The 26,723-nt window shown below is 40.2% G+C and overlaps 5 protein-coding genes across 6 annotated transcripts; 2 read left to right on the top strand and 3 right to left on the bottom strand.

Moving 5' to 3' along the window:
- Positions 1-168: 168 nt before the first annotated feature.
- LOC135351222 (armadillo repeat-containing protein 1-like) lies at positions 169-5,621 on the bottom strand. Of its 2 annotated transcripts, none has more exons than XM_064550182.1 (10): positions 5,482-5,621; positions 5,247-5,381; positions 4,839-4,913; positions 4,162-4,253; positions 3,896-3,973; positions 3,597-3,699; positions 1,951-2,142; positions 1,712-1,783; positions 897-950; positions 169-446 (listed from the first exon to the last, which is right to left on the bottom strand). In XM_064550182.1, exons 2-10 carry the CDS (start codon positions 5,319-5,321, stop codon positions 360-362), a joined length of 828 nt encoding a protein of 275 aa, XP_064406252.1. In that variant the 5' UTR covers positions 5,322-5,381; positions 5,482-5,621; the 3' UTR covers positions 169-359. The 2 variants fall into 2 exon arrangements, with proteins under 2 accessions (XP_064406252.1, XP_064406251.1); XM_064550181.1 differs by having other exon boundaries at positions 5,247-5,418; positions 5,482-5,620.
- On the top strand, positions 5,575-10,626 carry LOC135351221 (mitochondrial fission regulator 2-like). Its single transcript, XM_064550179.1, has 9 exons — positions 5,575-5,716; positions 5,813-5,855; positions 7,988-8,071; positions 8,338-8,575; positions 8,771-8,925; positions 9,605-9,747; positions 10,023-10,153; positions 10,268-10,326; positions 10,451-10,626. The coding sequence occupies exons 2-9, from the start codon at positions 5,832-5,834 to the stop codon at positions 10,460-10,462; spliced, it is 846 nt and encodes a 281-aa protein (XP_064406249.1). The 5' UTR covers positions 5,575-5,716; positions 5,813-5,831; the 3' UTR covers positions 10,463-10,626.
- A 3,064-nt stretch (positions 10,627-13,690) lies between these two features.
- LOC135351073 (uncharacterized) lies at positions 13,691-14,888 on the top strand. Its single transcript, XM_064549981.1, has one exon. The coding sequence runs from the start codon at positions 13,802-13,804 to the stop codon at positions 14,762-14,764; it is 963 nt and encodes a 320-aa protein (XP_064406051.1). The 5' UTR covers positions 13,691-13,801; the 3' UTR covers positions 14,765-14,888.
- Positions 14,889-15,873: 985 nt separating this feature from the next.
- On the bottom strand, positions 15,874-21,728 carry LOC135351503 (uncharacterized). The gene is made up of 15 exons (XM_064550512.1): positions 21,568-21,728; positions 21,094-21,244; positions 20,506-20,796; positions 20,182-20,375; positions 20,094-20,123; positions 19,951-20,038; positions 19,851-19,903; positions 19,731-19,784; positions 19,417-19,461; positions 18,622-19,122; positions 18,200-18,325; positions 17,927-18,049; positions 17,676-17,780; positions 17,510-17,611; positions 15,874-17,259 (listed from the first exon to the last, which is right to left on the bottom strand). The coding sequence occupies exons 1-15, from the start codon at positions 21,622-21,624 to the stop codon at positions 16,051-16,053; spliced, it is 3,129 nt and encodes a 1,042-aa protein (XP_064406582.1). The 5' UTR covers positions 21,625-21,728; the 3' UTR covers positions 15,874-16,050.
- A 964-nt stretch (positions 21,729-22,692) lies between these two features.
- Positions 22,693-26,656, bottom strand: LOC135351078 (uncharacterized). Its single transcript, XM_064549990.1, has one exon. It carries the CDS (start codon positions 26,609-26,611, stop codon positions 22,901-22,903), a length of 3,711 nt encoding a protein of 1,236 aa, XP_064406060.1. The 5' UTR covers positions 26,612-26,656; the 3' UTR covers positions 22,693-22,900.
- Between the last annotated feature and the right edge of the window lie 67 nt (positions 26,657-26,723).

Here is a 26,723-nt window from a genome sequence, read left to right as displayed (position 1 = left end):
GGCCACATGCATCAATTCCTTGCATGGAAAAATCCACGCCCATGGCAGTAACCCGGCATATGCATTACATACACAATCAGATATATGAAATATGCATTCATACGATCAACCCCAGAGTGAACATAATTAATGTCATGCATGCAAAATCTTCGTAATTATGTACATGTGTACAGCAGAACAAGAAATTTGATTGGATACAGGTGGATGTGTGAGAATGAACACAAAAGAGGTATCAATTGACGCTAAAGGCCACTTTTCAACGATCATAATTGAGCCATTGTGCACAATAAAACATAAAACTACATGACGTGCAAAACATAACATAGACAGAGAGAACAGAAATAAAGAGAGAGTTTGATTCACCAGTAGAATGAGTTGGTCAGGAAACTACTGACAGAGCTGAACCACCCTCCACCTTGACCCACGGCTCCACTTCTTTCAATGGCCTGCAAGAAAAACGAACATGAGATGCATTAGTATTTGTACGAAAATGTAACTCTAAATAGAAAGTATGAGCATATTCACATTATTTTTATCAACCTATACATGCCTGCTGTGTATCTAACGTTATAAAACAAACCAAAATACCGTATAGCGGGTATATTTCGAGGGTATAAACTTTCGCGGAAATGCCTTTACTTTAGAAGGGTTTTCGTGGATTTAATTTTCGTGGAATAGTGCCTTTTTTGCAGCATGCATGCATGCGATATTAAATTCGCGGTTATAAATGTTCGCAGTACATGCCTAATCTGCGAAAACCACGAACATTTTATACCCTCGAAATAATACCAGCTATACAGTATGTACATGCATGAACACACATACACATATCTACATTTAGGTCCATTACTATTCTACAATTTATTGGCATACAGGCTGTCTTCTGGTAACCTTACCTTTTCATCATCCTTGTGAGATTCATCATTATCTTCTGGTAAGTAGTCTGGCAGCTATAGGAGGAGAGACACACAATTACAAAGTTTGACAAGCTGGATTACGTGTTGTAACTACAGATACAATACACTACAGCGCACACAATGTACATAAGTAGAGTAAGCAACAAAACAAACAAGAACAAGAGCACTAAAGTGCAAACCCTCGGCTGGTGACATGATTATAAAGAAACCAGAGGAGTGATATAAATAATAATGCAGTGCATGTAAGCATGTATGACTAGCACTGCACAGCAACTCAAGAGCAAACCAGACTGAAGGCATGCTGAAACATTTGAGAACAGAGTTTTAGTGGTACATGAGACATGCACTGTGGACTGGGGTAACAGCATAAGAAACCTGGAGTCTTAGAGTAGTATGGCTCCTGCCAGGCTGGTCCAGAGTCAGCCAACAACTAGTCACAATTCTAGCTTTCACTTTAGTGACCCTGTTACTGGTACGGGATCAAGTCACCTGTAAATGTAGGCTCTACCTCGAATAAAAGCCGCGGGTAGTTAGCTAGCGCCAACGTGCAAGTTCAAGCTTCTTACTCGCTTTTATTTGAGCAAAATCTGCCACTATTTAAACGATATTGTTGTGTGAAGGCTATCCATGCTGTAAACCCAGTGCTATATGGCACCCAGGTGAGTAGATTATCATGTTAAAAACAAACAAACAAACAAACCAACGGACTACTATACCCGTGGCCGCCCAGGCACGCCTCGGGTAACAATTACATAGCAGTGTTGATGTGGGTGGATCACTAGTTCACTACTCACTTTAGTAGGTTGTGTATTCTCCTTCTCGTCTAGACTGGGAATGCGAGGTGATGGAGCAAACGCTAGTAACACCTGGAGTATGGAAATATCATAAGTACTAGCTGCCCCATCCACAGTATATAATCTTTTGAGGCAATGTTTACATGCTTACATACATGTACATTGTACATGTACATACTTAAACATGTATGGTCATTCAAAGGAACTGCCATGCACCTTATTGTGCACCCGTCACTCACCTCCTCCCCCTGCTCATTTTTGATGACTTGCTTGGCAGATATTGATCCTGATCGCTCCACAGCATGACAGAGGGCATCTGGTCTAACCTCTGATCTCACTCTCAGAGAGCACCTTCTCTGAGACATGTTGAATGTGAAGCTGATCACTCCCTTTACACCCAGGAAAGTCTCCTCCACCACTCTGCGAGACTCCTATATGTATTAACACTGATAGCAACAGGCTCTGTTCATTAATCAAAGCATCGCAGGTGCTGATGGCTCGATGGAAACCTGCATGAAGCTATTATTGCTATGGACGAGTCAGAAGAGACAGCAATGGTCTCCATTTAAGCAAAAATAGACAAAACTCAAGAACGAAGCATTATTTTGCAAACCCACTAATCGAAATCCAAGAAAGCTTGCACTTCATTGATCATTGAGCAGCTATAGCAGTCTACACAGACACACTATACCGTATACCTCACTTGCGCATGCACCAAAGCATAACTAAGTACAAGTGCTTGTATATTATTTTGGCACAGTATACTGAACTAGTGCGAAAAACACAAAGTAAAAGGATGAATACTTTATTAGAAGTACATGCATGTACCTCTGCTGTACAGCTAGAGGTTATGGTATGCCAAATACTGTCATTATGCCTCGGTGTGCATGCGCAAGCGAGGTATACGGTAGTGTGTGTGTGTGTGTGTGTGTGTGTGTGTGTGTGTGTAGACCGCTACAGCTGCTCAAGGATGAATCAAGTGCAAGTAAGAGTTTCTATAGGCTTCTAGTCATGTTTACTTGGATTTTAATTCGTGGATTTGCAAAATAATGCTTCGTTCTCGAGTTATGCCTAGTTTTGCTTACTTGGAATGCCATTGCAGCCTTTTCAGAAGAGTCCGTAGCAAAACTTGTTCACCGAGTGTTACTACTCTACTTAGTAGTTAGCTCTGCACTAGAACGCTAGCTATTGGTAGTGAGCAGAGAGCTGCAAAGCTATGCTAACTTGCAGCCATTAACTTTAGACTTGAATCGATCGTTTTTAACAACAATCATGGTTGATCATTACCCACTATTAGGTTGATTGCATGCAGCAATTAAAGATGTTCATCATGATAAATGTGTGTATAAAAGCTAGCTATTAGTAGTTTTATGTTATGTAGCTTTGGCACCTCCACCGAGGCATCAGCACCCGTGGTGCTTTCATTCAGTACAGTGGAACCTCCCATAACGGACCCTCCCACCAGAAGACAACCTCTTTATATAAAAGACACTAGCTAAGGCACGGGTTGAAATCACTATAATTATAAGTTAGTACACTAAAAACCTCACTACGAGCGGACCTTCTTGATTTGGGACAGATGACGAGCTTCATGCTTTCAACGACTAACTCTGTGAAACTGCCTCTTATTATGAACAACCAGGAAATCACACCCACATGTCATGTCCATTATGATAGATATCGTTAGTAATGTTATTGCTAATCATACTGGCACATAAAAACTATTGCGTCATATCTTGGATTTCAGCAAGTTCCTTAGTTTCTCCAAGTAAGATAGGGAAGAATGATATGGCTATACATTTCCCCTCCCACCAGAGGACAAGAGCTCTGCTCACAAATTGTCCTTTAACGCAAAAGAGTACTGGCCAAATAAAAATTTACACACCTGATCTCTGAGTCCATCAATTTGCAGGAGGATGACCTTTGCCCTCTTGTTAGAGGCTCCCAGGAAAGGGTGACCACGAGTGGAGCGAGCTTGAGAGAGTGGTCTGCACACACATAACATGGACAAAGGTCATAATACAGTTGACACACCACAATGATCTACATACAGCACCTTGTGCACTGTAAGTAGGGACTATGGATGGGCTTGGATACTTATGATATCAAAACAAAATTTGTTCCAGGAACAGCTATTGCACAAACACTTCATACAGTACAAGCAGGAGAGTGTGTATTATGTACCTTGTCGATCCAGCTGGTGGTATAAGAAGGTCGTGAACTCTTTGCGCTGATGATTTAACGTCTGGTGGAGAGCCGGACCTACAGCCAAACACAGCCAAACATGTTTACACATCAGAACAGAATGTCTCCACAAAGCATTTATTTATTGGTAAAATTCTTGACAATGCACATCATGAATAAAGGCCAACACAACACTTATCACTATATTCAGTGCAGTGTACATACACATTGTACTGTACTGTACGGTTATTAATTTTAACCAATACCTGCTGATTATCCTATTAACACTGAGCAAGAGGCCAACTTCATTCTTCATGAGAGATTTGTTGGAAGGCACCTGTGCTAAGTAGTAGAGTGCCTATATATATACAGAACAGAATCAGCATGAAAACCTATAATTACACTTCAAATGTGTTACATAGTCATAGTACCGAAGAACCTTTCAAAGTTTCACATGACTTACACAGTTGAGGGTACATATACCAGTAAAGCAAAACTTCAAGCAGGCATTAGTGAAAGAAAAGGTAGAGGGATAAACAAGACAGAGCCACAGAGTGACGGTCCACCGACACACATACGTTTCATGATTCTACAGGCAATTACATGTACATGTGTAGGTTACAGCCAGTCTCTAACTATGCTACAGTAAGTGAAAGGTAGTGATTGACAAGCAGAGTGTGGATGAAACACTTCATTGAGGGGGGACATGCTACCACTGAGAATTGTTCTCACTATGTGAGCTGTGTTTAGGACAAGTTTTATAATTAAAACACGAGAGATGCATGCACCAAATACACACCAAATACACAAAGGAATTTAAATGCTATGTTATTAATCAGCAGTGGAAAAAGTACATGAACGAGTATATGTATGGGCAAGGCATAGATTCGATGGGAGAATGTACACACGGACTGATTCGTGGCTGCGTGGCTGCTATTATTACCTCCAATGCTGTGCCCACAACGTGCGGATTGTCATTATCCAGGAATATAACCAGTCCAGGTAGACAGCCTTGATCCTGTGTGTATAGATGTATGTGTGAACATAAACGACACCAGTCTACCAGTACCAGTCTACCAGTACCAGTCTACCAGTACCATATCCCTAATAGAGGTAGAGGCAGTGCAGTTTCCAAGAAACAATCAGGAAGCACACACCCAATCACGTACATTCTGACTTCCAGTTTTTAATTTCTAAGCCCATATATATATAAATGATTCGTTCACTCATAGTGACGCTAAGAAACCTCACAACACAGCACACGTTCTCGGTTTAACTTTAGAAATATATTGATTGATATAGATCACGCGTGCACACACATGCTAATGCATACAAGTCTGAGGATACGTACCCTAACAATTGTAGCTCTGTTCTGTGGATCTGCTGCTAAGTCTCTCAATTGTTGCACCACTTTTAGAACATCCATAATTGCACAGCCTTCAAGGGACTTTTGTCAGAGTTCTTAAGCACACCACCACGAAGAAGCCTGTCAGTAAGCTTGTTAGTGGTAAGTACAGAAGTGTCTAGTGTAGTAAAGAACGTCTTGAGAACCTTTTTCTTAACTGTAAACTGTTAAACACACGTACCTTCGTACACGGAGGTAAAGTATCTTGAACCTTGCTTGAACCGGAACGTTAGCTGTCACGTGATAATTTTTTTACACTCTTTTCAGTTCAAATTAAATACAAAGCTTTTCTGAGTTTTCTCCTAAGTTCTACATCCTCTCCTTTCCTTTGAAGTTTCTACCTACCTGTAGCTGTACTGTCTTGTCGATTACGATACAAGAAAAACTCAACAGAACGGTAGAAGATTCACAGTCAGGTGAGTATTATTTTTCTGATTAGAGCACATCATTATTTTGGTTGAAGATGTGTCCTATTTTTTAATCTTAATTAATAGATCTCTCTACATTTTCAGGTTATTGCAAGTACAGAAAATGAGCTCACAATCTCTTTGTGTGGTGAGTATTTATACCATGTTCAAAGTTGATGTAATTACAGCGCCAAGCATAATATCATAGATAGTAGAGGAAGGGGATTGGAAACACAGGCAATTAGCACTATTTCACACGGACCGTCCTTGCATTTATCAGTCCAAGTTCTTGCCACACATCGACACTGCGGTGACAAAATCAGAGCATGAATAGTGATTTTCAAAATCTAATGGATTGGAAGCAATAATATGGACATTGATCTTTAATATTTCCGAGTCTCGAATATAAACTCAGCTTAGTTATGGAGATGCTACCCCGCAAAGATGGCTAGTGGAAATCAACAAATCGGAGAAGCTAAGTGTTGTAAAATCGTGTGCTACCAAGAGTGAACATGACTTCTAGCTAGTAATAATGTTTCATTTTGTACCTAGCCATGCCTCAAGACAAATTTTAGGGCTATTCATACATTTACTTACCTAGTATCCTCTCATTTGCTTCTTTTCAAAAGCTTCTCTTGACCTCAAAACCAGTAAAATCACACCTCAAGGTGTCTATTGGTTGCTGAACGCACTGTCCCAGAGGCCTCACATGGCAAGCATAAGCTCACGTGATCCCGTTTCCAATCCCTCTCCTCTACTATCTATGATAATATTGAGGTCTTACATGCAAGATATACAAACCGTGAAAGAAAAAGTAATCTCTCTACAACCGGTTGTCTGATTTTATAGTGAAGGTACCAAAAAAAATCTAATAAAGACCCCACTCTCTTAAAAGCTTAGCGCCAACTTGAACCGTAATGAAAAATGAAGCCATCAAAGCTATTTATCCTGTAATTTCAACGTGGCCATTACTCTAAATGATGAGGCGCCGGTTGAGGCTCATGTATTTTTCTCTGTTCAATTGGTATGTGTGCCAATTTTTTGTGGCGCCTTTATTAGAATTTTTACGGTACTGTCAGCAAAACGTGATAAGTGTACAGTTGCATTACTGTCTAAATCCTGCTGTTAATACAGTGAGCTTAGGCCGGACAATATAAAATTAATTACTTGGTTCTCAGGGCGGCCGCCTGCGTCGACTGCTGCTTTAATACCTCCATAGAGTTGCTGCCAGAGCAGAGTTTTGACAAAAAGCATCACTGCTCAACCTGTACTCTACATGCATATGATGGTGAACGCTTTCCGCTATGGCGTATTAGTGACATACACTGTACCTATTTTCTACTAATTATATTCTTAACCCTGATTCTATCAGCTATATGCATTTACCTGTTGGACAGGGGCATCGGGATTCGAAGCTAATCATCAAGATATGCGGCATCCGCAGTAAAGACCACTTGCGGACAGCTATCCAAGCGGGAGCCAATGCCATCGGCTTGATGCAAGTTCCGAGTAGCTCACGCTACATTAGTATAGAGGAAATAGCCATGCTGCGACAGCTTATTGACTATAAATGTGATGGTGTAAAGGCCGTTGTGGTAGTTGCCAACCACAGCGAGGCGGACATGCATGAAATCATCAACACTGTCAAACCCGATATGATACAGTTTCATGGTTCCGAGAGCGAGGAGTACTGCCTATCATTTGCCCTCCCTTACATCAAAGCCATTCAAGCAACTGGCACTGACTCTATCAGAGAAGCAGTCACCAAATACCCAAGTGCTTCTTACATGTATCTTCTGTTGGATACTCCTACTAAGCTTTTAGGTGGTAGCGGCAAGGTTTTTGATTGGAGTGTCATCCCTGAGGAATTGACGAACAGATTGATTATAGCTGGCGGTCTCAATGCCGACAATGTTGGCGATCTACTAAAAGTGATTCAACCAGCTGGGGTTGATGTCAGCAGTGGTGTGGAGGATGAACCGGGCATCAAGAGCAACCGGAAGATCCAGGAGTTTATGGCGGCGGCCTGGGGGATATAAAGAGGATTGATTAAGGGGGACAGATTAAGGGCCACATTTATAAATTAATTATACATCAAGAATTAATGCGAGACTGCCTTTAATGCTATCTATAGCAAATCATAGGATGACAACATCTATAGGTGTTGTCATCCCATGATTCACAGGAAGCAAATCTTGATCCAAGTCGTTCAGCTCCTTTGTATCAAAGGAAGGAGGAACAGCCAAATTAATATCGGGTGTTTTACACTATTCCCTCCAGCATAAACATGGTGGATCTCGCAGTGTAGTGAGACAAGTGGGAGATTGTCTACCCATCAGAACTGGGAAGAGGCTGTACATTCAGGTGAGTGCATGTCTGTTATCTAACAGTAAATCAGCCTGTTCCCTAACTTTACAACACTGCAAATGGATCTTTGAGCAAAATACATTGTGACAGACTCAGTACAGTAACTATGTGCATGTATAGCTGGACTTTTACTTGTATTAATTGTGTATCATGTTACATGTACACCCGTTTTTTGAAGCTCAAAGTGCATTGTGTAACAACTACTTTACATATTTACACTAACAGTACATCTTACTTATTCACTGTTGCTCCCACACGATTAGCTTACAAGTGCAAGCGTTCCCTCTACCCCTGGTATGGAAGTGCGGTATGCTGCCACTGGGGAGAGACTGGCTCAAGATTCTGACGGCCTCCGAGCACTCTCCTATCTCAAGGACCCGAGAAGAGATGGCGCCCACATGGACCTAATTACTGAGGATGGACTTGAAGAGGCCAGTTTTTTTGAAATGGAGGGTGTGGAATTTGAGGAGGACAGTAGTGGAGAGGGAGGAGACAAGCACCGTAAGATGGTTACCTTTACAGGGGAGGGGAGCACACACGTGATGCATTAAGCAGGCCAGCACTGTCACATGTATTTTATAGACCATTCTTGATTTTAGCATGTGTGCACTAATCTTTTGTACTGAATATTCTACGGAGAGTTTTGTCTCGCAAATGTACATGTATTAACTGTAAAATGCCACTAATGTACTGTAGTTACTATGGAGAAGATATCTGCTCTGGAAGGTGAGCTTGCTAAGCTGAAGGCTCAGATAGCAGTGTATGCTCTTGCTGAGACGAGGGATCTCCCAATACCTGCCCCTCCTCCACCACCTCCTCCCCCTGCACTCAGTACAGCACCACAATCACACGTGAGAGCCATGTTTGATGTACGATCTACAATGTTTGTCAGCATTTGGACTAGTGTGCATTAAATTGAAATTGATATGAATATCAATTTCAATTTAATGAATTCAGTATTATGTACATGTCAGAGGAGGAACGCCAGGGTCAATAGGGTCACGTTTAATGAAGGATTAAACATTCTTGTTCTGGGTTCTTGACCTTTGCTGCATATAGCAGCTTAGCGCTTCTGTTCTTTATTTGCCTGCTTGGAAAGCTTACTATACCTAGATCTATCCAGTGCAGCAAGCCAGTGCATCAAAATTTTTACCCTAGCCACGGAAGGCTAATTTCCATATCTTGTGGTTTTGAAGAATGCAATAAAAGGTCAAAGGTTGCAATTAAATCCTGGATCTCCTCTCTCAAGCTGATTCCTCTGGGGCGCGATAGCTCAACCGATTTCTGTTGTGATTATAAAGAGGATCAAGCTATTGATGGTGTATAAACTCAGGGGCGCGAGGGTAAACTCAGTTTTACATGTAAAACATAGGGCCACGTGATGTTTTAATTAGTGACCTTTTGACACTGGCATTCCTCCTCTGTGTACATGTACATTCCTCTGTACGTGATACACTGTTTGTTTTAGTGCCATACTTACATGTAACATGTACATGTACTTGTGGAAGTTTAGAACCATTCCCTTCCCAGATATTCACTGCGAGGCGGCCCTCCCAAAGTGAAGCCTCCTCGACTGCTGAGACTCGACCGCAGGTTACTCCAGCAAGGCCACCCATGACTGACGTTCTCAGGGACATAGGCAGTGTTAAACTGAGGACTGTCCATGCAGTAAGGTGAGTTAGTGTGTTCGCTTAAGTGGTGACCCTTTACCAATTGTGTTGAAAGTTAATTATGGGTGGTTGTGTATGATTGGTTTGCAAAAATAATAGTAATGAGCATTTTGTTGTGCAGCCATTTTTGACCATTGATGAGTTGACCATTGATGTAATTTTAACAACGCGTACATGGCATGCACCCAATGTAGCAAGGCAGTGTGTGCACAATGTGCTGTTCGATTCCAGACTGTAGACCAATATGTAATACTATAATTATGCTTTGTACTGTTCAGATCTCCTGGTGGTACTCCATTGCGTAAGCAAAACACAGAAACACAAGAGGTATTAGATAGTGACCCAGCATCAGTTATTGCAACAGCTCTCAGGAAAAAATTCGCTAATAGAGTATTTCAAGATTCTCCTGGTAAGTAATTCTGTGTATTTATTATAAGAGCCAGGTTTCGCACAGAATCATGATGCTATTGTAATCCGTAGTGTATTATTACATGCTCTACAAGGACTGTATATCCTTCTTCAGATAAAGAAAACCATTCTGAGCTGTCAATGTCTGAGTTTGATAGCCCTAGTGTCAAGCTGGTAAGTGAGAACCCATTCTTTATATAAGCACGTTATATCAATTTTCATGTGCTGTATGTTTGTACATGCATGTACATTACATGTTATGTATACACATGTTATGGATATTTTTAATTTCCTACAGCAATTCAACTAGCTAAATGCAGTTTGGCAAGTGGACTCATAGTCTCAAAACAGATACTGTATCACACATATCTTGTGTGTGCTGACTCTTGTATGACCTTTTTTAAATTATTTGCTTGATTTTCTTCTGTTGTAAAACCTGATGTATTCAACATTATTATAATTACCGGTTCAGAAGCAACATAAGTTCGTAAATAAGATGGTAATAAATAGCTGCGTATAAGCCAGGGCTTCATCAGAGGAGGTCTGACATGCGTGCACGAATCACTACAAGTTCAGCGCATTTGGCCTGGATGTTATCATGTGACCGCAATGACATCAATGCACTGAACTTGTATATAGTGATTCGTGCACGCATGTCGGATCTCCTCTGGGGCTTCATATAGGGGGGGGCGCTCCCCCCCCCCCCCTGGTAATTGTATTGAAAATATAGGCCATAACACACTGCCTGTGGTCACACCAACCAAACAAACAGCTCTGTCTTAATATTCATAACAACAATACAATAATAAGTTCTTTACAAAGCTACTTTAATTAAACTGCTATTAATTTTTTCTTCTACTCTTTCTGTTCTATATGTCCACAATTTCTTCTAAGTCACTATTTGCAAGTACAGAGGGCGATTCAAGAGTAACTTTCATTAAGTGAGCTTAGAAAGGCTTGTGTCGCTCAGGCTATGGTTTTTATCTGATAACTCGTAGTACCATTCAGTGCATGCAGGCAGTTCAATTAAATTTCTGTATTTTTATTACATTCTACAATACTAATAAACCTAACACTGACACCACAGTTCATAAGAATGCACCAGGTGCGATATACGACAGTCTAAATACAAACATTTCCTGGGGGGGCATGCCCCCAGACCCCCCTAGATGGCCGTGTGTTAACGCACACGAATAATCGCCTCGCCCCCCCATTTTTCTGAAATGTTGATTTCCCCCCCCCCCTGTCAATTTTTTCTCTATGAAGGCCTGTAAGCAGGGAAATGTTCATGAGGTGCAAAATTTCGCGTTTTTCGAGGGCAGAGCAGTTAACGCGAACATTTAAACTGAGATAAACTCCCATGCACATGCAAAGCTCTTGGTGGATGTGGTTTCCTGGCATTATTACAACCCATGAACATTTCCTCTGAGGGCTCTCCAGCCAAATACAGTAGACTCTCGTTAATCCGACCACCCTTGGGACAGTGCAGCTTAGCCAGAATAGTGAGGTGGCTGTATTTCAGAAAATAGCCGCGGCTAAAAACGACCTTACCTCTAATCTATATACCGTATTACTAGAATATTTTGCAAGCATCAAACATTTGCGAACTTTGCGATGGTTGATAATTCGCAACAATAAAATCCGCAATTATTACTAGTAAATACACATGATCCTTTCCAGAACGCAAATTTCCTGCTGATTTGGCTCATTCGCAAAGGTTTTTCACCTGCAAAATAATACGGTATATAATAACTAATTTTGCAGTTCTGTCATCTCGAGGATAATTAATGAATCGTTCTGCTCTCTATTTAACTGTGCCAAACCACACCCAAAATGTCATATCCGGCCGTAATGAACGTATAAAATTACATTGAAAACCTAGTTTGTGGCAGCCAGTACTGGCCAGTATACAGAATAGCGAGTGGCAACATTTCAGGACGAGTTTTGTGCAGTAAACATCTAGCTAGCCAAAATTAATGGCCGTACTTCAGAGAGCCGGAATAGCTAGAGTCTACTGTAGTAGAAATGTGCACTAGGGGTTGGTCGATATCTAATGCTGATATAACATTTTTTTGGTGAGAATTATGTAATAGTTGCGACGCACATGTGCCACATGGGATGCGGCCTCGAGGGCAAAGGCACTACTGAGCCAATATATCGTGCGCATGAGTGAGCTGTGTAACAACTGATTTGTTGCATTCCTTGTTGCATTCCTTTCCGTGTACACATCACTCGGACAACTAGTTTGCAACTACTTGTGGTCGGCTGTGGAATGCACTGGACGCATGAAAAACATTTTCTGCCTACCACTGTGAATACTGCAACAGTGTTATATGGACCGTTTCAGGTTACTGGGTGGAGGGTGGGCTTTAGGTAACTTCAGCCATACTATGCCAGTATCTAGATAGTGGCACAGTTCACCATCTAAACTGTGCCGCATGGCAGATATTGGCACAGTGTTTCCTTTGATCTCAGAGGTCAAAATGCAACAAGGGCCTATATTGTGGGAATAATAGGCAATTTAATTGAATAGGCTATAGCTGTTAACTTGAGCATAAAAGAATTGGTAATATCTCGAGCATAATCTATCAACCCCTATAATGTGCACCCTCGAAAAGTTGGTATTGTATAGTGGTCGTTTTTAGTACAATTTTACAATAATTATTAGTTACCAGTATATATATTTGTGTCCTTGAGTGTCAGGTTTTTCTATACAGAGCATTTGTAAACTTTTAGTGCATGGTGCATGTTCAATATACTCATTCTTGATCGTAATACAACACGTATAGTAGCTGCGTCTATCGTGCATAATTGTTTCATAGTGTGACAGTGAGAGAAACAATTTTGAAATGCACCAATTATGTGGAGTGACAAGCTGCATGTAAACAATCTGAACGAAGTTTATCCAGCCCTATAAAAGCTCAAACATGACAAATTTAATTGCGCTAAACAGTGTGACAAATCTACCTGTAAAAATATGCATTATGCATGGCACTGTCACTGCATGCGCATATGCATGTGCAACTGAATATGTGCAAATTGTGCCTTTAAATTGGATTCAGTGCTAAAGTGCTAGAATCTTTGAACTGTTTGTTGCTGAACATTAATTTTTAGTAATCGATTCATTATACTGATGTTAATGTCAGTCTACAATGATGAAACTCAGAATACAGGACGTGCGCTGCACTTTGTGGCCAAAACCTATCATCCAATGTTTGTCCACTCCAATGGATTGCATGTAATGGAGGAGGTTGTCCTTTTTGGAGGTATACATGCTGTTTTGTAATACACAATCCATTTCATTGAGCTAGCTAACAGCTATTCTTTCCATGTTACATGATTTATTCATCTGCTCAGCAATTTTTTTGTTTCTGCTTCAGCGCTAGCTATATCTTCCAAAGTCTGCATGTGCATGGTGTGAACAAGCCTATAATACTACATGACTTTGTACAATGATAAAAATAATTATGATTATGATTCTTAAAGAGGCTGATGCATTGCATGCTTTAAACAAGGTGTATATGACACGTTATATAAGCTATAAGCCTTATATAATCTGTCACATGTGGGATTCATGCTATGACACAAGACTATAAAAATTATGCATGTTTGTTAGCATACATTTCAAAGTATAGTACGACTGCGCAACATGACTGCTGTGAACAATTCTGCTTTCAATATTAGTCAGCAAAATTTTACTGATGTTAGTGTTTTTTACATTGCCAGCGGAGTACTGCACATTCTACTGGTAGTTGTTCCAGTGCTAGTATTTGGACCTATTGTTCTCGGGGTATTCATCTCCAACAAAGAACTCAGAGATCCCGTGTCGATTTTGTACATCTGTACTGCTACACTGTGCGTTATTGGTCCTCTAACTTATGGCTTACTATTGGACTGCAGTTTAATTACTACTGTGGAGTTCTTTGGATCTTGTGAATCTCAAACTTCGAAAATATTCTGGGTGCTCTTTGGTACCTTCCAGACTCAGCTATTGGCCAGTAACGCTCTCCTGTCTTTAGTACAGTATATATCCGCTAAATGGGGCAGCAAAAAGATATCGACACGTGTTGTTGTTGGAATATTTTTCACAATGTTTGTGGTTTCTTTGCTAGCCAATATGATACACTTCATTGGATCATCTGAAGAACATATTAGGGGTTCGTTATGCAGACACCCTGGTGCAGCAATACCTTATGCGTACCCATTTATCACAATGTTTACATTGGGAGTCTTGACAATACCACCATTTGTACTTGTGGTAGTGTTCTCAATCTTGACCATTGTGTATGTTAAGAAGAAAACTGTCCAGAATAGCCATGTTATTAAGACTGTGGTTAAAATTGTTTTGATTTGGACTGCTGCAGTAATGTTGTGCAGGTCTCTACCAATTCTTGTTGTATTTCTGGGTTTCGATACGGCAAGTACACCTATTTCAGTCATTCTAGTTCGATCTTGGTATGGGATCTATTCAGTGGAGCTGTCATATCCTCTATTTGTGCTCCTTCCAATGTTTCTACACAAGACGGTTGGTAAAATTCTGAAGAAGAAGTTCAAATCGATTTATGCACAGTATAATTTGAGTAGAGTTTCTCCAAGTGGAAGTTCCATTTGATATTAGTTACGTGTTTCAGAACACTTACTTAATTACTGCATGCATGTGCATAGTTGTATACTATAGTTGTTTAGTACCACAATTAATAGTTTGTGTTTAGTATAGTCTCTGTAGAGTTTCCTGTGCATGCAGAGCCTCCCTCAATGGACGTTCTGCAACATTATTATAGTTCTTTGTTGTAAAGAGGCCCTGCGCGTTTCTGTGTACTATACCCTATACATGCATGTTCATTGATTTATTGTTGTGTGAAATTCTATCACTCACTCTCTCTCGACTATAGTCGAAGATATGATACGCGTTGTACCGCTGATGCTTGTTGAAATACTCTTGCCAACAGGTTATGGGCCCATGCAGGTTAGCCAGATGTCTTACAGAGGTACATAATTATAGCTATACTTATACAGCTGTATATAGCTGAAAAAACGTTGTGAATGGTACGAAAAGTTCTGAAACTTCTATCTCTCAGTAGTATAAGTCTAATTATGCTCATCACAATTCACATGCATGCATGGATATTCAGTAAAATACTCAATTGCGGACAATGATTGCATGTCTATATATATCCAGGAAAATTATCCAATGTTATGGTGGAGTGCATATAGGATGGCACTGGTCAAAGATAGTGATGGAAGCTATTCGCATGTGAAGCTGAAAGACTCAAACTATACCAGTGAAAAAGTATTTCTTGTTTCAATGCTTTTCGGTTTACCAATCCTAGCAATTTTTCATACGTACTGCATAGTTTTAAAGCCAGTATAGGTTAGTCTTTTTAGCAGTTTTCACGTATTTTCTCTCATGGTATTTCACTCATGGTATTTCACTCATGTTAAATTCTAAACACACAACTAATACTCTTCCTCACTTGACTTAATGTTAATGTGTGTCTCGTGTAATCCAGCCATTTCATGAACTGTTCGCGATTCAGTACTTTCGTTAACAATTATTGTGATCGCGAAGAGTTTATCCGTCATTAAATGAATTCTCAATATAATTATGTGACAGGCATCTGGAAGTATTTATAGATTGAGGAGCCGAGCACACACCTACATGCAAAATTAAAGTATGTGTGCATGGTTGCTTCAGCCGAACAAACAGTTCTAATATATATAATTATAGCCATTAATATAGAGCAGCAAATTAACATTTATTATTATGCACATAATTTTATGTAAGAATTGTAAATTACTATAATTATACATGCATAATTATAATAATTATATAGTAATCATAGATCTAGTAAAAAGACTGATAAAATTATACACAAATTACACCAACTTTTCTCTGTGCTATTGTTTTTTAGCAACTACTGGTTTTGGAGCAACTTGTGGCGATGGCTTCTTCATTGTTGCCGGGCTTGACGTTGAGTGAGAACTGCGCTTCCTTGGGGGTGAAGGGGGTGGCTTCTTTTTTGTCCTTACTTCTACATTCACATATGGAGGTTTCGTGGATTCAGAGGTTTGTTGTGCTGGCTTGATTTCTCCAGGTTTGGCTGCACTCTGCTCAGTTTTGGCATGAGTCTGATGAACTGGTGTGGCTATTCGTACTTCTCCCCTTTTCAACGAATTCGCTAGTATCTTTTCAATTTTCATAGAAGATGCTGGTTCATCACCTTCGGACTTGAGAGGTGTCGTTAATCGTCGGGGCTTTGGCTTAGGAGAAACCCTAGGCGGATTAGTTGATGTTAGAAATCGAGTTCTTTTCTTTGGTTTTGGGGCTGGGTTTGTGCTAGATGGCTGCTGAAATACGTCATCACTCTCATTTGGTGTTGTTGATATCCTTCCAACTGTCATTTGCTCGCTGTCACCTTGTACAATGTTTTTCACAGCTGTTATTTCAGCATATCCAATTTCATGGGAAGAATTCGGTGTGATAGTCTTCCTTTCCGTTTTTGGGGTGACGGAGGAGTACGTAACACTATTGTCAGTACCGCCTTTGTTTGAGTCGTGTGTTGAGACGTTGATGTGTAGGCTCGCGTCAGTGGGGGGTATGCTTTCGTTGTTAATGGGTACGTTTTCATATTTTGTCTTCCGATTAGTTGGAATGAGGTGCGAATATGTGTCACTGCTCTCACTGCTCTCTGTTGTAACGTCTGTGCCTTCGTACACCTTTGCTTTGTGGTTTCCATCCAGGCTTGGGGTAATAGTATTATTGTGCATGGGTTGTTCTGCATTCGAAACTACAGATTGTATCAGAAGGAGTGTTTCCGAGAGTGCAGAGTCGAGATCATCATAGATATTTGAGTCATCCTCCTGGTCTTCTGCAGCTTCATTTGCTGTATCGTCCACTGGAAAAGTGATACATTCAGCAATAGTGTGGGATCTCTTCTTTTTTTCAGTGACACCGTGGGCCTCTCGGACACCATCTTCCATTTGACTTATAGGAATCTGGCTATCATGGTCTGTTTTTGCACTTTGTTTCATGTCATCATCTTCTTTTGGTTGTTTCACTAACTCAGAAAATGCTAAAAGCTGCTCTCTTGGGATGTTTAGGTAGTCCTGCAGTTAGAGAAAGGATGCAGTTAGAGAAAGGAAAACACAAAGAGTGACTAACCAATACAATAACCTTCCCAATGCTCCCAATGCATGCACACTTATTTTACTATGTACACCACTTATACAATTTATAGCTTTGAACCATCTGATTTTAGAGCCCCTGATGAGCTATACAGAACACGTTTCATTCTAGGAGAGTATAGCCTTGAACTATGCATGGATCGCAGCCATGCAGTGTAACTAATGTACTCACATGATCTGAAGTTTTTCCTTCGGGAAGCAAGTGTCTATTAGGCGGCACATCATACACAGGATCCTCTTCAGAATCAGATGTTTTCATGTAGGGGCTGGATGGCTGCATGTGTATATACATGTAAGCATAAAAACTCTTGACATACACATGAGTACTATCAACATACTATGTTTGGTGTTTCAGTAGGTAGGTTCCTAAATCTGTTGGGTGGTACGTCATAAAGTGGTTGATCATCCTCAGAATCTGATCCAGGAATGTAAGAATGAGCCGGCTGCATTGGGACATGTTGCTCACAAATTGCAGGCCGTTATAATTACATGGCCAATTCCGCATTTATCAAAGATACTCTTGCATAGATTCTATAAGAGACAATTAAGGCTTCGTAGAGTATGTCGTCATCACTATAAATACACTTACCACATTCCGGGGTACTTTGTAGATATCGTCTTCTTCTCCCAACCACAGCCCATCATCCACTTTCTCATAATTGTCATCATCACTGCTCTCTTCAAGTGCAATCTCCTCTTTTAGGTTCTGTAGCTATGTAAGCAAATCAACACCTAATGTATGATAATTACTATGTAAACATGCCTAATTGCGAACGTGTTCAGTTTCAGTATAACTGATGCCGTTAACATTTTCGATCATTATTTGCTAGATAAATTTTCCAAGCCACTTCAATTTACTCACTTCTGTGTGTGGTAGAGGTCTGAGGATTGCTAGCGGTAGCTTGCCGTATCGACCCATCCACACACCAAGGCACATTTTGTGGTCACCTTCCACACCCTCCTGTGTCACAAATACTCTGTGTCCCATCTGAAGGGGAACAATTATCTCAATTAACATACAAAGCCAAACAAATAACGATAATATACTCTACACGTAACTATAAGTTGTTGCATTTTGACCTCTGAGATCAAAGGAAACACTATGCCAATATCTGTCATATGGCACAGTTCAGATGGTGAACTGTGCCAGTATCTGGATATTGGCATAGCGGTTAGATACTGGCACAGTATGGCTAATACCCTTTCAATAACACCATATACGTATAGCCATACTGTATCAAGTGCATGTCTCAGCACTATCTTTAGACTAATTCATTAACCCACCTTGAGGATGCAGTCGCTGTCTCCTTGTGCGACACTAGCCCAGTTGTACTCTTGCACAACCTCTGCTACATACAGAGCTCTACTCTTGAGCTCTTTCATAGCCTTTGACAAAGCATTCCCATGATCAGATGCTCCAGACAAAGCGGATGAAACCGGCCTTGCTTGTCTCTGCTCAACTTGGAGAAGTCGTGAATCACCCTGATCAAAGGATGATGAAGAACTACCAACACTATCTGTACGACTCCCAGGCCTGACACTTTGAGGGAAAGTCACTGATGATCTTGTCGGGATTTCGTGCCTTGGCCGCAGCAGGGGGGAGCTTGGGGGCACAGGGCTGGTTGTACCGTATGGGCTAGATATGTTGTAGTTGCTGTCTGAGAAAGGATTGTTGGAAGACTCTGACCATATTCCTGTTCTGTCAATTCTCTCCATGCTCTGCGAAATGGGGCGACTGGGAGACTGTGGTCCAGGGCTGGTAGGAGCTATCATTGCCTCGCCAAACTGTGAGTAGTATGATGTCTAAACTTAATGCTGACATGCACGCATTTTTTATATGACACATTACATTTGGTTTAAAATGTGCAAGACTCGTACGGGAAAAGATACGCATAGAAGAAATCCTACAAGGCACACAATTCGCAATCGTCATAATCGCATAATCAATCTTGTTAGTGTCATTCACAATAGTTAATATCGCAATCAAGCTGAAATTATTAGTGTCATTCGCTAATGTTGAACTATGCACAAATAACTCGTTGCTCTAAAGTTGATTGAAAATTGTATAACGGAACTCACTTCGTTGATATAAGGTTGATGAGGCATAGATACAACTGGAACACCCTGTAAAACAAACAGTATGTCGTTGCTTCTTAGTGCTGATGTTTTGTTTTCTCAACTATATAGGAATGTTTATTTAGCAACATGTGTGTTTACGCCATACCGTGTATGTTATTAGTAAAATCTTTATAAACATTCAAGCAATGAATAGCACATGTGCAATCCTCATACGCTGTGGAATTAATGTACCAGGAAGCCTAAAGTGCATCAACAAGTGTATTCATGTGGTATGCGCAAATTCATCAACAAAATGCATATGTAACCATGCATACCTTGTCTTTCTTGAAATGTTTCTTCAGTGCTTTCAAATTGGAAGCTTTATTCTCCTGGGGCAAGTCAGAGTAGTAACGTGTCAAAACATAATTTGAATTGTGCGTTAATCACTGCCATACCTTTCTTTTGTGATCGGGAGATTGACTGAATGTAGAAGATTTAGTGACGACATCTGTAAATAGGTTGATAAATAGATCATTGGGGGGATTATCATTGTACCTGGGCTTCCTGGAATACAGAGATGATTTATCTGGGAATCTATTGACCTTGACTTCTCAACCATCAGGGACTTCTTCTTTTTCCCCTTCTGTGTATATGTATTATAAATAAGGTGCAGCATCAATTACGTTAGTCAAACTCACAGTTTTCTTGCTAGTAGAACCAGCCTGAACCTTTGATACGATAAACAGAGTAAACATTACAGTTTCACTTTGTGAGCTCATTACTTACCGTCATTTCATCAACTACTCGTCGCATATCGTTCTTTTGAGCCAGTTCAATTGGTGTCTTGTTGTCAGAGGAGCGCTGGTATAAGTACTCCTGCTTATTGCTGTTTGGCATTGACAGTAGCAGATACTCGGCTGTCTCACTCAGGTGTCTCCTGGCACAAAAATGGAGCAGGTTCTCCTCAGCTCCGTGTTTACCTGTATCATGAACATCAAAAGTTTTTCTATTGTTGATATTACAAGTCTATAAGAATTACAACACAATACTAATGACAAGGAGGTGCACAACAATAAAATCCATATATAGCAAGTGCTTATTATATAATACCTGTGAGTAGTGCTCCAACTGACCAGTTACTGAGCTCAAATGTGTGGATTTGGTGTAGCAAATTACACAGTAGAGTGTCTGCCTGTGCACACAATTCTTTATTCTTTTCATCGCAGTGAGTCAGATAGGCCATTATTGATGCCAGTAGTGCTTTTCTGTTTGATCCCTGTAAAGCTGGAGCAAATATGGCTTCCAGTTGGCTCTGTACATGAAATCTGAACCGTGGCATGAGGGTACTTTCCTCTCTGTTGATGTGCACAATGACTTCAACTTCTCCATTTTTGCTGAACTCTGAAAGCAAGTGTGTGGGCGACGGATATCATTGCATGTTGGTCTATTTACCATGCATATACAATTAAATAAAGGCGCCTGAGGGTTAGAGTGTGGGTGAACAGCACTTTAGTGGCAGATGCCAGAATCTGTACAAGTTGTATGTGCATCAAGAATTTGCTTGTATGGGTGCCCAATGCAAACAAAATCAAGCTCAACCTCTGATCTCAAAGAGTTCTTAATAAGTAACTGCCTGTAGGCTACACCAAATATAGAGTTACACTGACGGTATTGTCGTACACGTAGCTAGAAATCTACCTGGAAATTTTGCTTTAGCAGTATGAGGGCCCAGAGGAACTATTGGAATGGTTGATAGTTTCTTCCCCGTGGCACAATGGTAGAAGTTGAAGGTCACCAAGCTGCTTTGAGGGATTATCCCTGCAAACTCCACAATCACAAACTGCTCTCTCTGTAGATTGTAACACGGGTACAGAGTAGAGAGATTAGTCAACACATAATTATTTATATGGTATCAGGAAACCAATATAATTATTAAGCTCAGCTCCAGCTCTAGCAAGCTCATTTGTGGCTAGCTATATTCCCTAGTATAACAACTTGGCCACCAATGATAGATCTATCTTGCAGTATTCAGACCTTGGCATGCAGCTAACACAAAGGTCTTTCTCCTATAGCTTGCATTCACTTTTATCATTCATGTTTAGCTATAGATCTAGTCTTACAAAAGTTGAGCTTGCCACTCTAATCTAGATCTAGCATTAACTATTGACTTACCCCAACAGTGACTGTGGAAGGAGTCAACATTGGAAGCTCCAAATTTCTGCTCATCATGAGTATACGTCTGTCTAGATTCTAGCTCTGATTTGTTGTTGTGGGTTTTATTGCACAGTTCACACCCACTTTTTGATGGCTTCGAAGGGATTTACCCTAGCCAGATGAGTTGCAGTAAAAGTACTTATTTGCATGTGTGTGGGATGAGATCTTAGGCTTGCCAAAAAGTCTGACCAAATGTTTGTGCTAGCAGCACTGCATGGCTCTACTGGGTGGATCAGTCATACAGGATGTGGTTCATCAGTTGGGACAACTTGTGGGTACATGATGTCGAGTGGGTGAAAGACTTCCTTTTAGGGTAAATAAAGGATATTTCATGCCAAACGATACAAAGCAGCATAAGGTATACCGTATAGTGGGTAATTTTCGGGGGGGGTGGGGCAAAATATTCGTGGTTGAGCAATATTTGTGGTCAGTTCGATCGTGGATTTTATCTTCGTGGTTGCTGCTTACATGGCAGGTAAAGGTAGCTAGTCAACGTCACTTCATTCGTGGGTCGTGGTCCAGTGTTTAACCACACAAAAAACAAAATATTTTCCCCTCCCCCCGAAAATGACCGTATATGCACGGTAGCTCTTAGTTCAAAACAGTATTTATTTACGTGTATTTTGGCATTAAAACCGATCAACAACTTGCCAGCCTTGTATAATTATACCGTATAATCTGGTTAATAAGCGCACATCAACTAATAAGTGCGCACATACATGAATTGGTTAGCAGACCAAGAGCCTCGATAGAAGGCGCATGGTTTTCTGCACAGTTCTCTACCCAACAACTGGTCTCCACACCTTTTATTTTATTTTATAGATGAGAAATATCCTTCACTACACTGTAAAAAAAAAAGTGCGGTGAGCGCACTAAAACCGTCGCATATAGCACACTTTTTCAAAAAAGCGTGCTATATGCGACGGTTTTAGTGTGTCCACCGCACTTTTTTTCAATCATTTTTTACAGTGTAGTTGTGTTACTGCTGGTATGACTATAGACATCTTTGCAGACAACGATCGATTCAGCTAATAAATAGAGAAGCGCACATGCATGCGTTATTGAAATGTCATCCTACCGGCATAATTAAGTTCTGTACATACGTATACACCATAGTTATTTGTTCAAAACTGCGGCCGCAAAAGATACTGATCATGAAATACAATCACATTAGTATCATTGAACACCTATTATCGCTACAATTCTATGCACATTCAGTATAATAATTATGTCACTCTTATCGTTATGAGGGTAATTGAATTGTTGTTGACTTTTGTCACTCGATGTATTACTAAGTGTCTTCTAATAGTGGCTCTCTGTACTGGACTGAAGCTTGTTGAGTAACAAGTGAAATGTTACTGGTGCTATTGATACTTCTGTTTCGACGTTTGTTTGTTTCTAAACTAGACTTAATCCTTTTATATGTGTGAAAAATCACAAGACACCAGAACTGAAAAAACACAATCGAAATCGATGTATAGACGACTACATTATTGGCTGTTGCACTATCAATGGTGTATGGCATGACAGCCGCAAGCATTAAAAGATTAGCAATAAAGGAGCACTCTAGCAGGGAAGTACAAAATGATTTATACATCATTCCAAAAATGGCCAAGTAGATAAAAAGACAAGTGGTAACAACAAGGATGGCCAGTATGTTGATTCTAGGAATGACAGCTGATGTAACTGCAAAGAGTACTAGTAAAAACACACGAACAAGCAATAGTAAACCCACCCAGTAGTGATATTTTGGTTTGAGCTGGCCAAGGTAGGCATCAAAAAATGGTTTCCATCTGTTGATCCAGCGCAGAGGTTTCAAGTTTGACTTCCTCCTCAGCCACTGAATAGAGAACAGAACAAATGTGTACGGCAGCCAGAGAAACAAAAGAATAGCCAACCCTGTAAGAAAAAGGATTGCATGTGCAGCACTGAAGAAAGGAACGTTACCGTCAAACAACCAAACTGGTCTTGGACCACTTGGATACTCAAGTACCGAAAATCCAATGCAAGTGATTATTGTGCGCAACAGCTTTGTGTATGATAGCAAAATAAGTGTGGCCAGCACAGGGACAGAATTGTTGCCAAGAAGTTTGCCAGCTCGAGTAAAGTATCGAGCAGTGATTGTCATCACCCCAGCAATAGACCAGACATAGAGTGGAAACAAAAATTGCAGCCATGTTTTCCAGTATCCATTGAGACCATTGAAAAAGCAAGTTTCTATTCCAACATCAAGATTTAGCCAGGCTATGAAAACTTGCAGGATGTGCTGAACTGGGTGAAGGATTTCCTTAGAAGGAAAGAAGATACTCTTATTGGCCCAGAGAACGTTTGCATAGAATATCATTCCATTAAGTGTACCTTGTGTAACAGTAAAGTCCAGCAACTTAATGAAGACTACTAAAACAACACCGGCTATGACAAACACGAAAAAGAGAGGAATATGGCTGTTGCCACACGGTAAACACCTAGAAGAGCCTAATACAAGGCTGTTATTGCCATAGCAACCACCACAAAGCACTCCAGAACGATTAAAGGCACATTGTATATCAGGAATCAAAGCATTCACAGATACGTTGTCAACCAGACAGTAGTCATATGGGCAGAAAGGATGCACAACCAAACTGTTTAGGTCGTCTCCAAATGCAGAGCTAACCCAGACCGTTCCACTACGAAAAACCCATCCTGTGTGGTCTATTATCACACAGGTCTCAATACCCTTTTCCACTAGACTGTAGTGACAAGTACAGGTGTATGGAGGAGTGGTGGTAAGCATGAATCCGGGTGGGCAGTCTTCTACAAAAAAAGATATAACAACAGTATCACTCGGAGGAGCCCAGTAAGGATCACTCCACTTGCATCCAATTCTGTGTACATTTAGCATGATATCATGAGATTTGTGGGTGTAGTTGGTCAAAATTGCAAGTGAGAGCAAAAAGCATGTAGTGTGATCTCTCACTTCTTGGATGTACTGATCATCTCTCAGAGATCCTTCAACCTCATCCTTATCACAAGGGTTAGCATAGACTGCCCCAGGCACAGCGCCATTGTCGTACCCGGCAACTATTACCGGTACTGTAAATAATTCTCCGGGATAATAGCGGGGTAGTAAACGACGTACAGTATCTTTATTTTGACACTGTGGGACACCCAGTTTATTACATACACACACTCGTTGGGGGTTAGACGATACAGAAGACATTATATTTGATGTTGAATTATCGAAGACAAATACCTTATCAATGTAGTCTGTTTTGTGAATCCATAACTTGCAACCGCTTAAAAACTTTGAGCCGAAAATATCATTTCCTCCTCTTTTTGCTGTGTTTCTAACAAAATACACTTTTGGAAATGCACCCTCTTCGACATTAAAATCACCAGGTTGGAAGAAACACCAAATACCTTGCAGACCACTGCGCCTAGCATCATAAACAAATATTGCTCCTCCTACATCATCTGCATGGTTATCTTGAAACACTACTCTAGCATCATAATTGATTATCATAAAGGAGTGATATAATGATAGCGCAGCACCTCTTTCACCTCGATTGTTTGAGAAAGTAGTATTTCCAGACAAAGTTACATCACTGGAATAGGCTGCAACTGCTGAATTTTTACAGTTTTGAATGTAGCAATTGTCAAGGAGAAAATATTCTGTGTTAATAATTTGCATTTGTGGTACAGCCTGAACAGATCTATCAGTATCATTATTACCGAAAGTTGAATTATGTAAGTAAAGAAATATCTTAGCATACCGATCGAAGTCCAGCTGGGGGGAAGTATCAATGCGTTCAGCATATAATGCTTGGGAAAATGATGAAAAAGTTGATCCGATTACTGTCAAGTTGAACGAAATCCAAGAAAACTTATATATTCGAATGTCAATACCGGTTTCAGTATCAATTTTAGTGTTCATAATGAAAAAAGTAATCAAAAATGGAAAAGATGTAACACAGGAATTTATATTGGTAGATGGGTATGACACTACATTATCAGTTTTTATACATGTAGCTGGATAATTTTCAGTATCCTGTACGAAACTAACGTTAATGATATCGATCGTTAAGACATTGTTACATGCAAGAAGATACACGTGCAGAGAAAAAATTGCTTTGTCATCAGAGCTGGATGCCATTTCACTGTTTTCAATCTCTACTGATATGTTGTTATCATTTTCCATCACTTCTATATTTATTCCTCCCAATGTTATTACTTCTTTCAATACTATCCTCATATGAAGTGATGTACCAACAAAAACCTGAATTAGGGGTTGAATTTCAAGCTTATCTTCCTCGTACGTACAAAAATCTACCATACCATCCATCACATGATAGCATATATTATAGTTTTGTAAAGTACAGTTCTCCACATAAAGCGAAAAATTGCTCCTATGTAAACACACGCTGTCACAAGTGAGAAGAGCATTATCAAATGTCGAGTTAAACACTGTCACAGACACCTCATTAGCATGTGCTGCCTCTGATCTACAATTTCCACATACGCTGAAATTTTTGCAATATGAAACCGAGCTATCCAAAGCAATAATTGTAATAGCATCTATTTCTACCTCAAAGAAATGCAATGTCACTTGATACAAGATTATGTGATTCCCTACCATTTTAAAATAGGAAGTGGGGATATCTAAAATATTTTGTGGCCTACCACCACTAAGAGAGATATTCACTACCTCAACAAAAGAACAGAGCCAAAATGTAGCACCAAATAACAAACTTACCCGAGTTGATATTTTTCCTACAATGGAAACATATGTCACATTTTCTATTACCAGATCTGTGTGCAGTTCGTATTGACCAATATTTACAAACTGTAACTCCACACGATGTTGATTTGACAGCAGCTGAGAGTTTTCAGCATAGTAACTTAAGTTGTGACAATTTTGATGCTCTTGAACAGATTCAGTGATAACGACACAATATTCTGTTGAACTAGAGAATGAAGTTGCTAGACAAAGGACAAGGACTATCACGTAAAGCATGGAAGACATGGCTGTTCATCTGCTGTGTACCACACAGAAACTCAACTGACAACTGAAGGATCTTTCATACATATACATGCACCACTAATAGCCAGCCAATGTTTAGGCAAGCCTTTCTCCG

Source organism: Halichondria panicea, chromosome 17 (genome assembly GCF_963675165.1).
Source record: "Halichondria panicea chromosome 17, odHalPani1.1, whole genome shotgun sequence".
In the NCBI taxonomy this organism is placed as follows: domain Eukaryota; kingdom Metazoa; phylum Porifera; class Demospongiae; order Suberitida; family Halichondriidae; genus Halichondria; species Halichondria panicea.
This window is presented reverse-complemented; position numbering and strand designations above follow the sequence as displayed.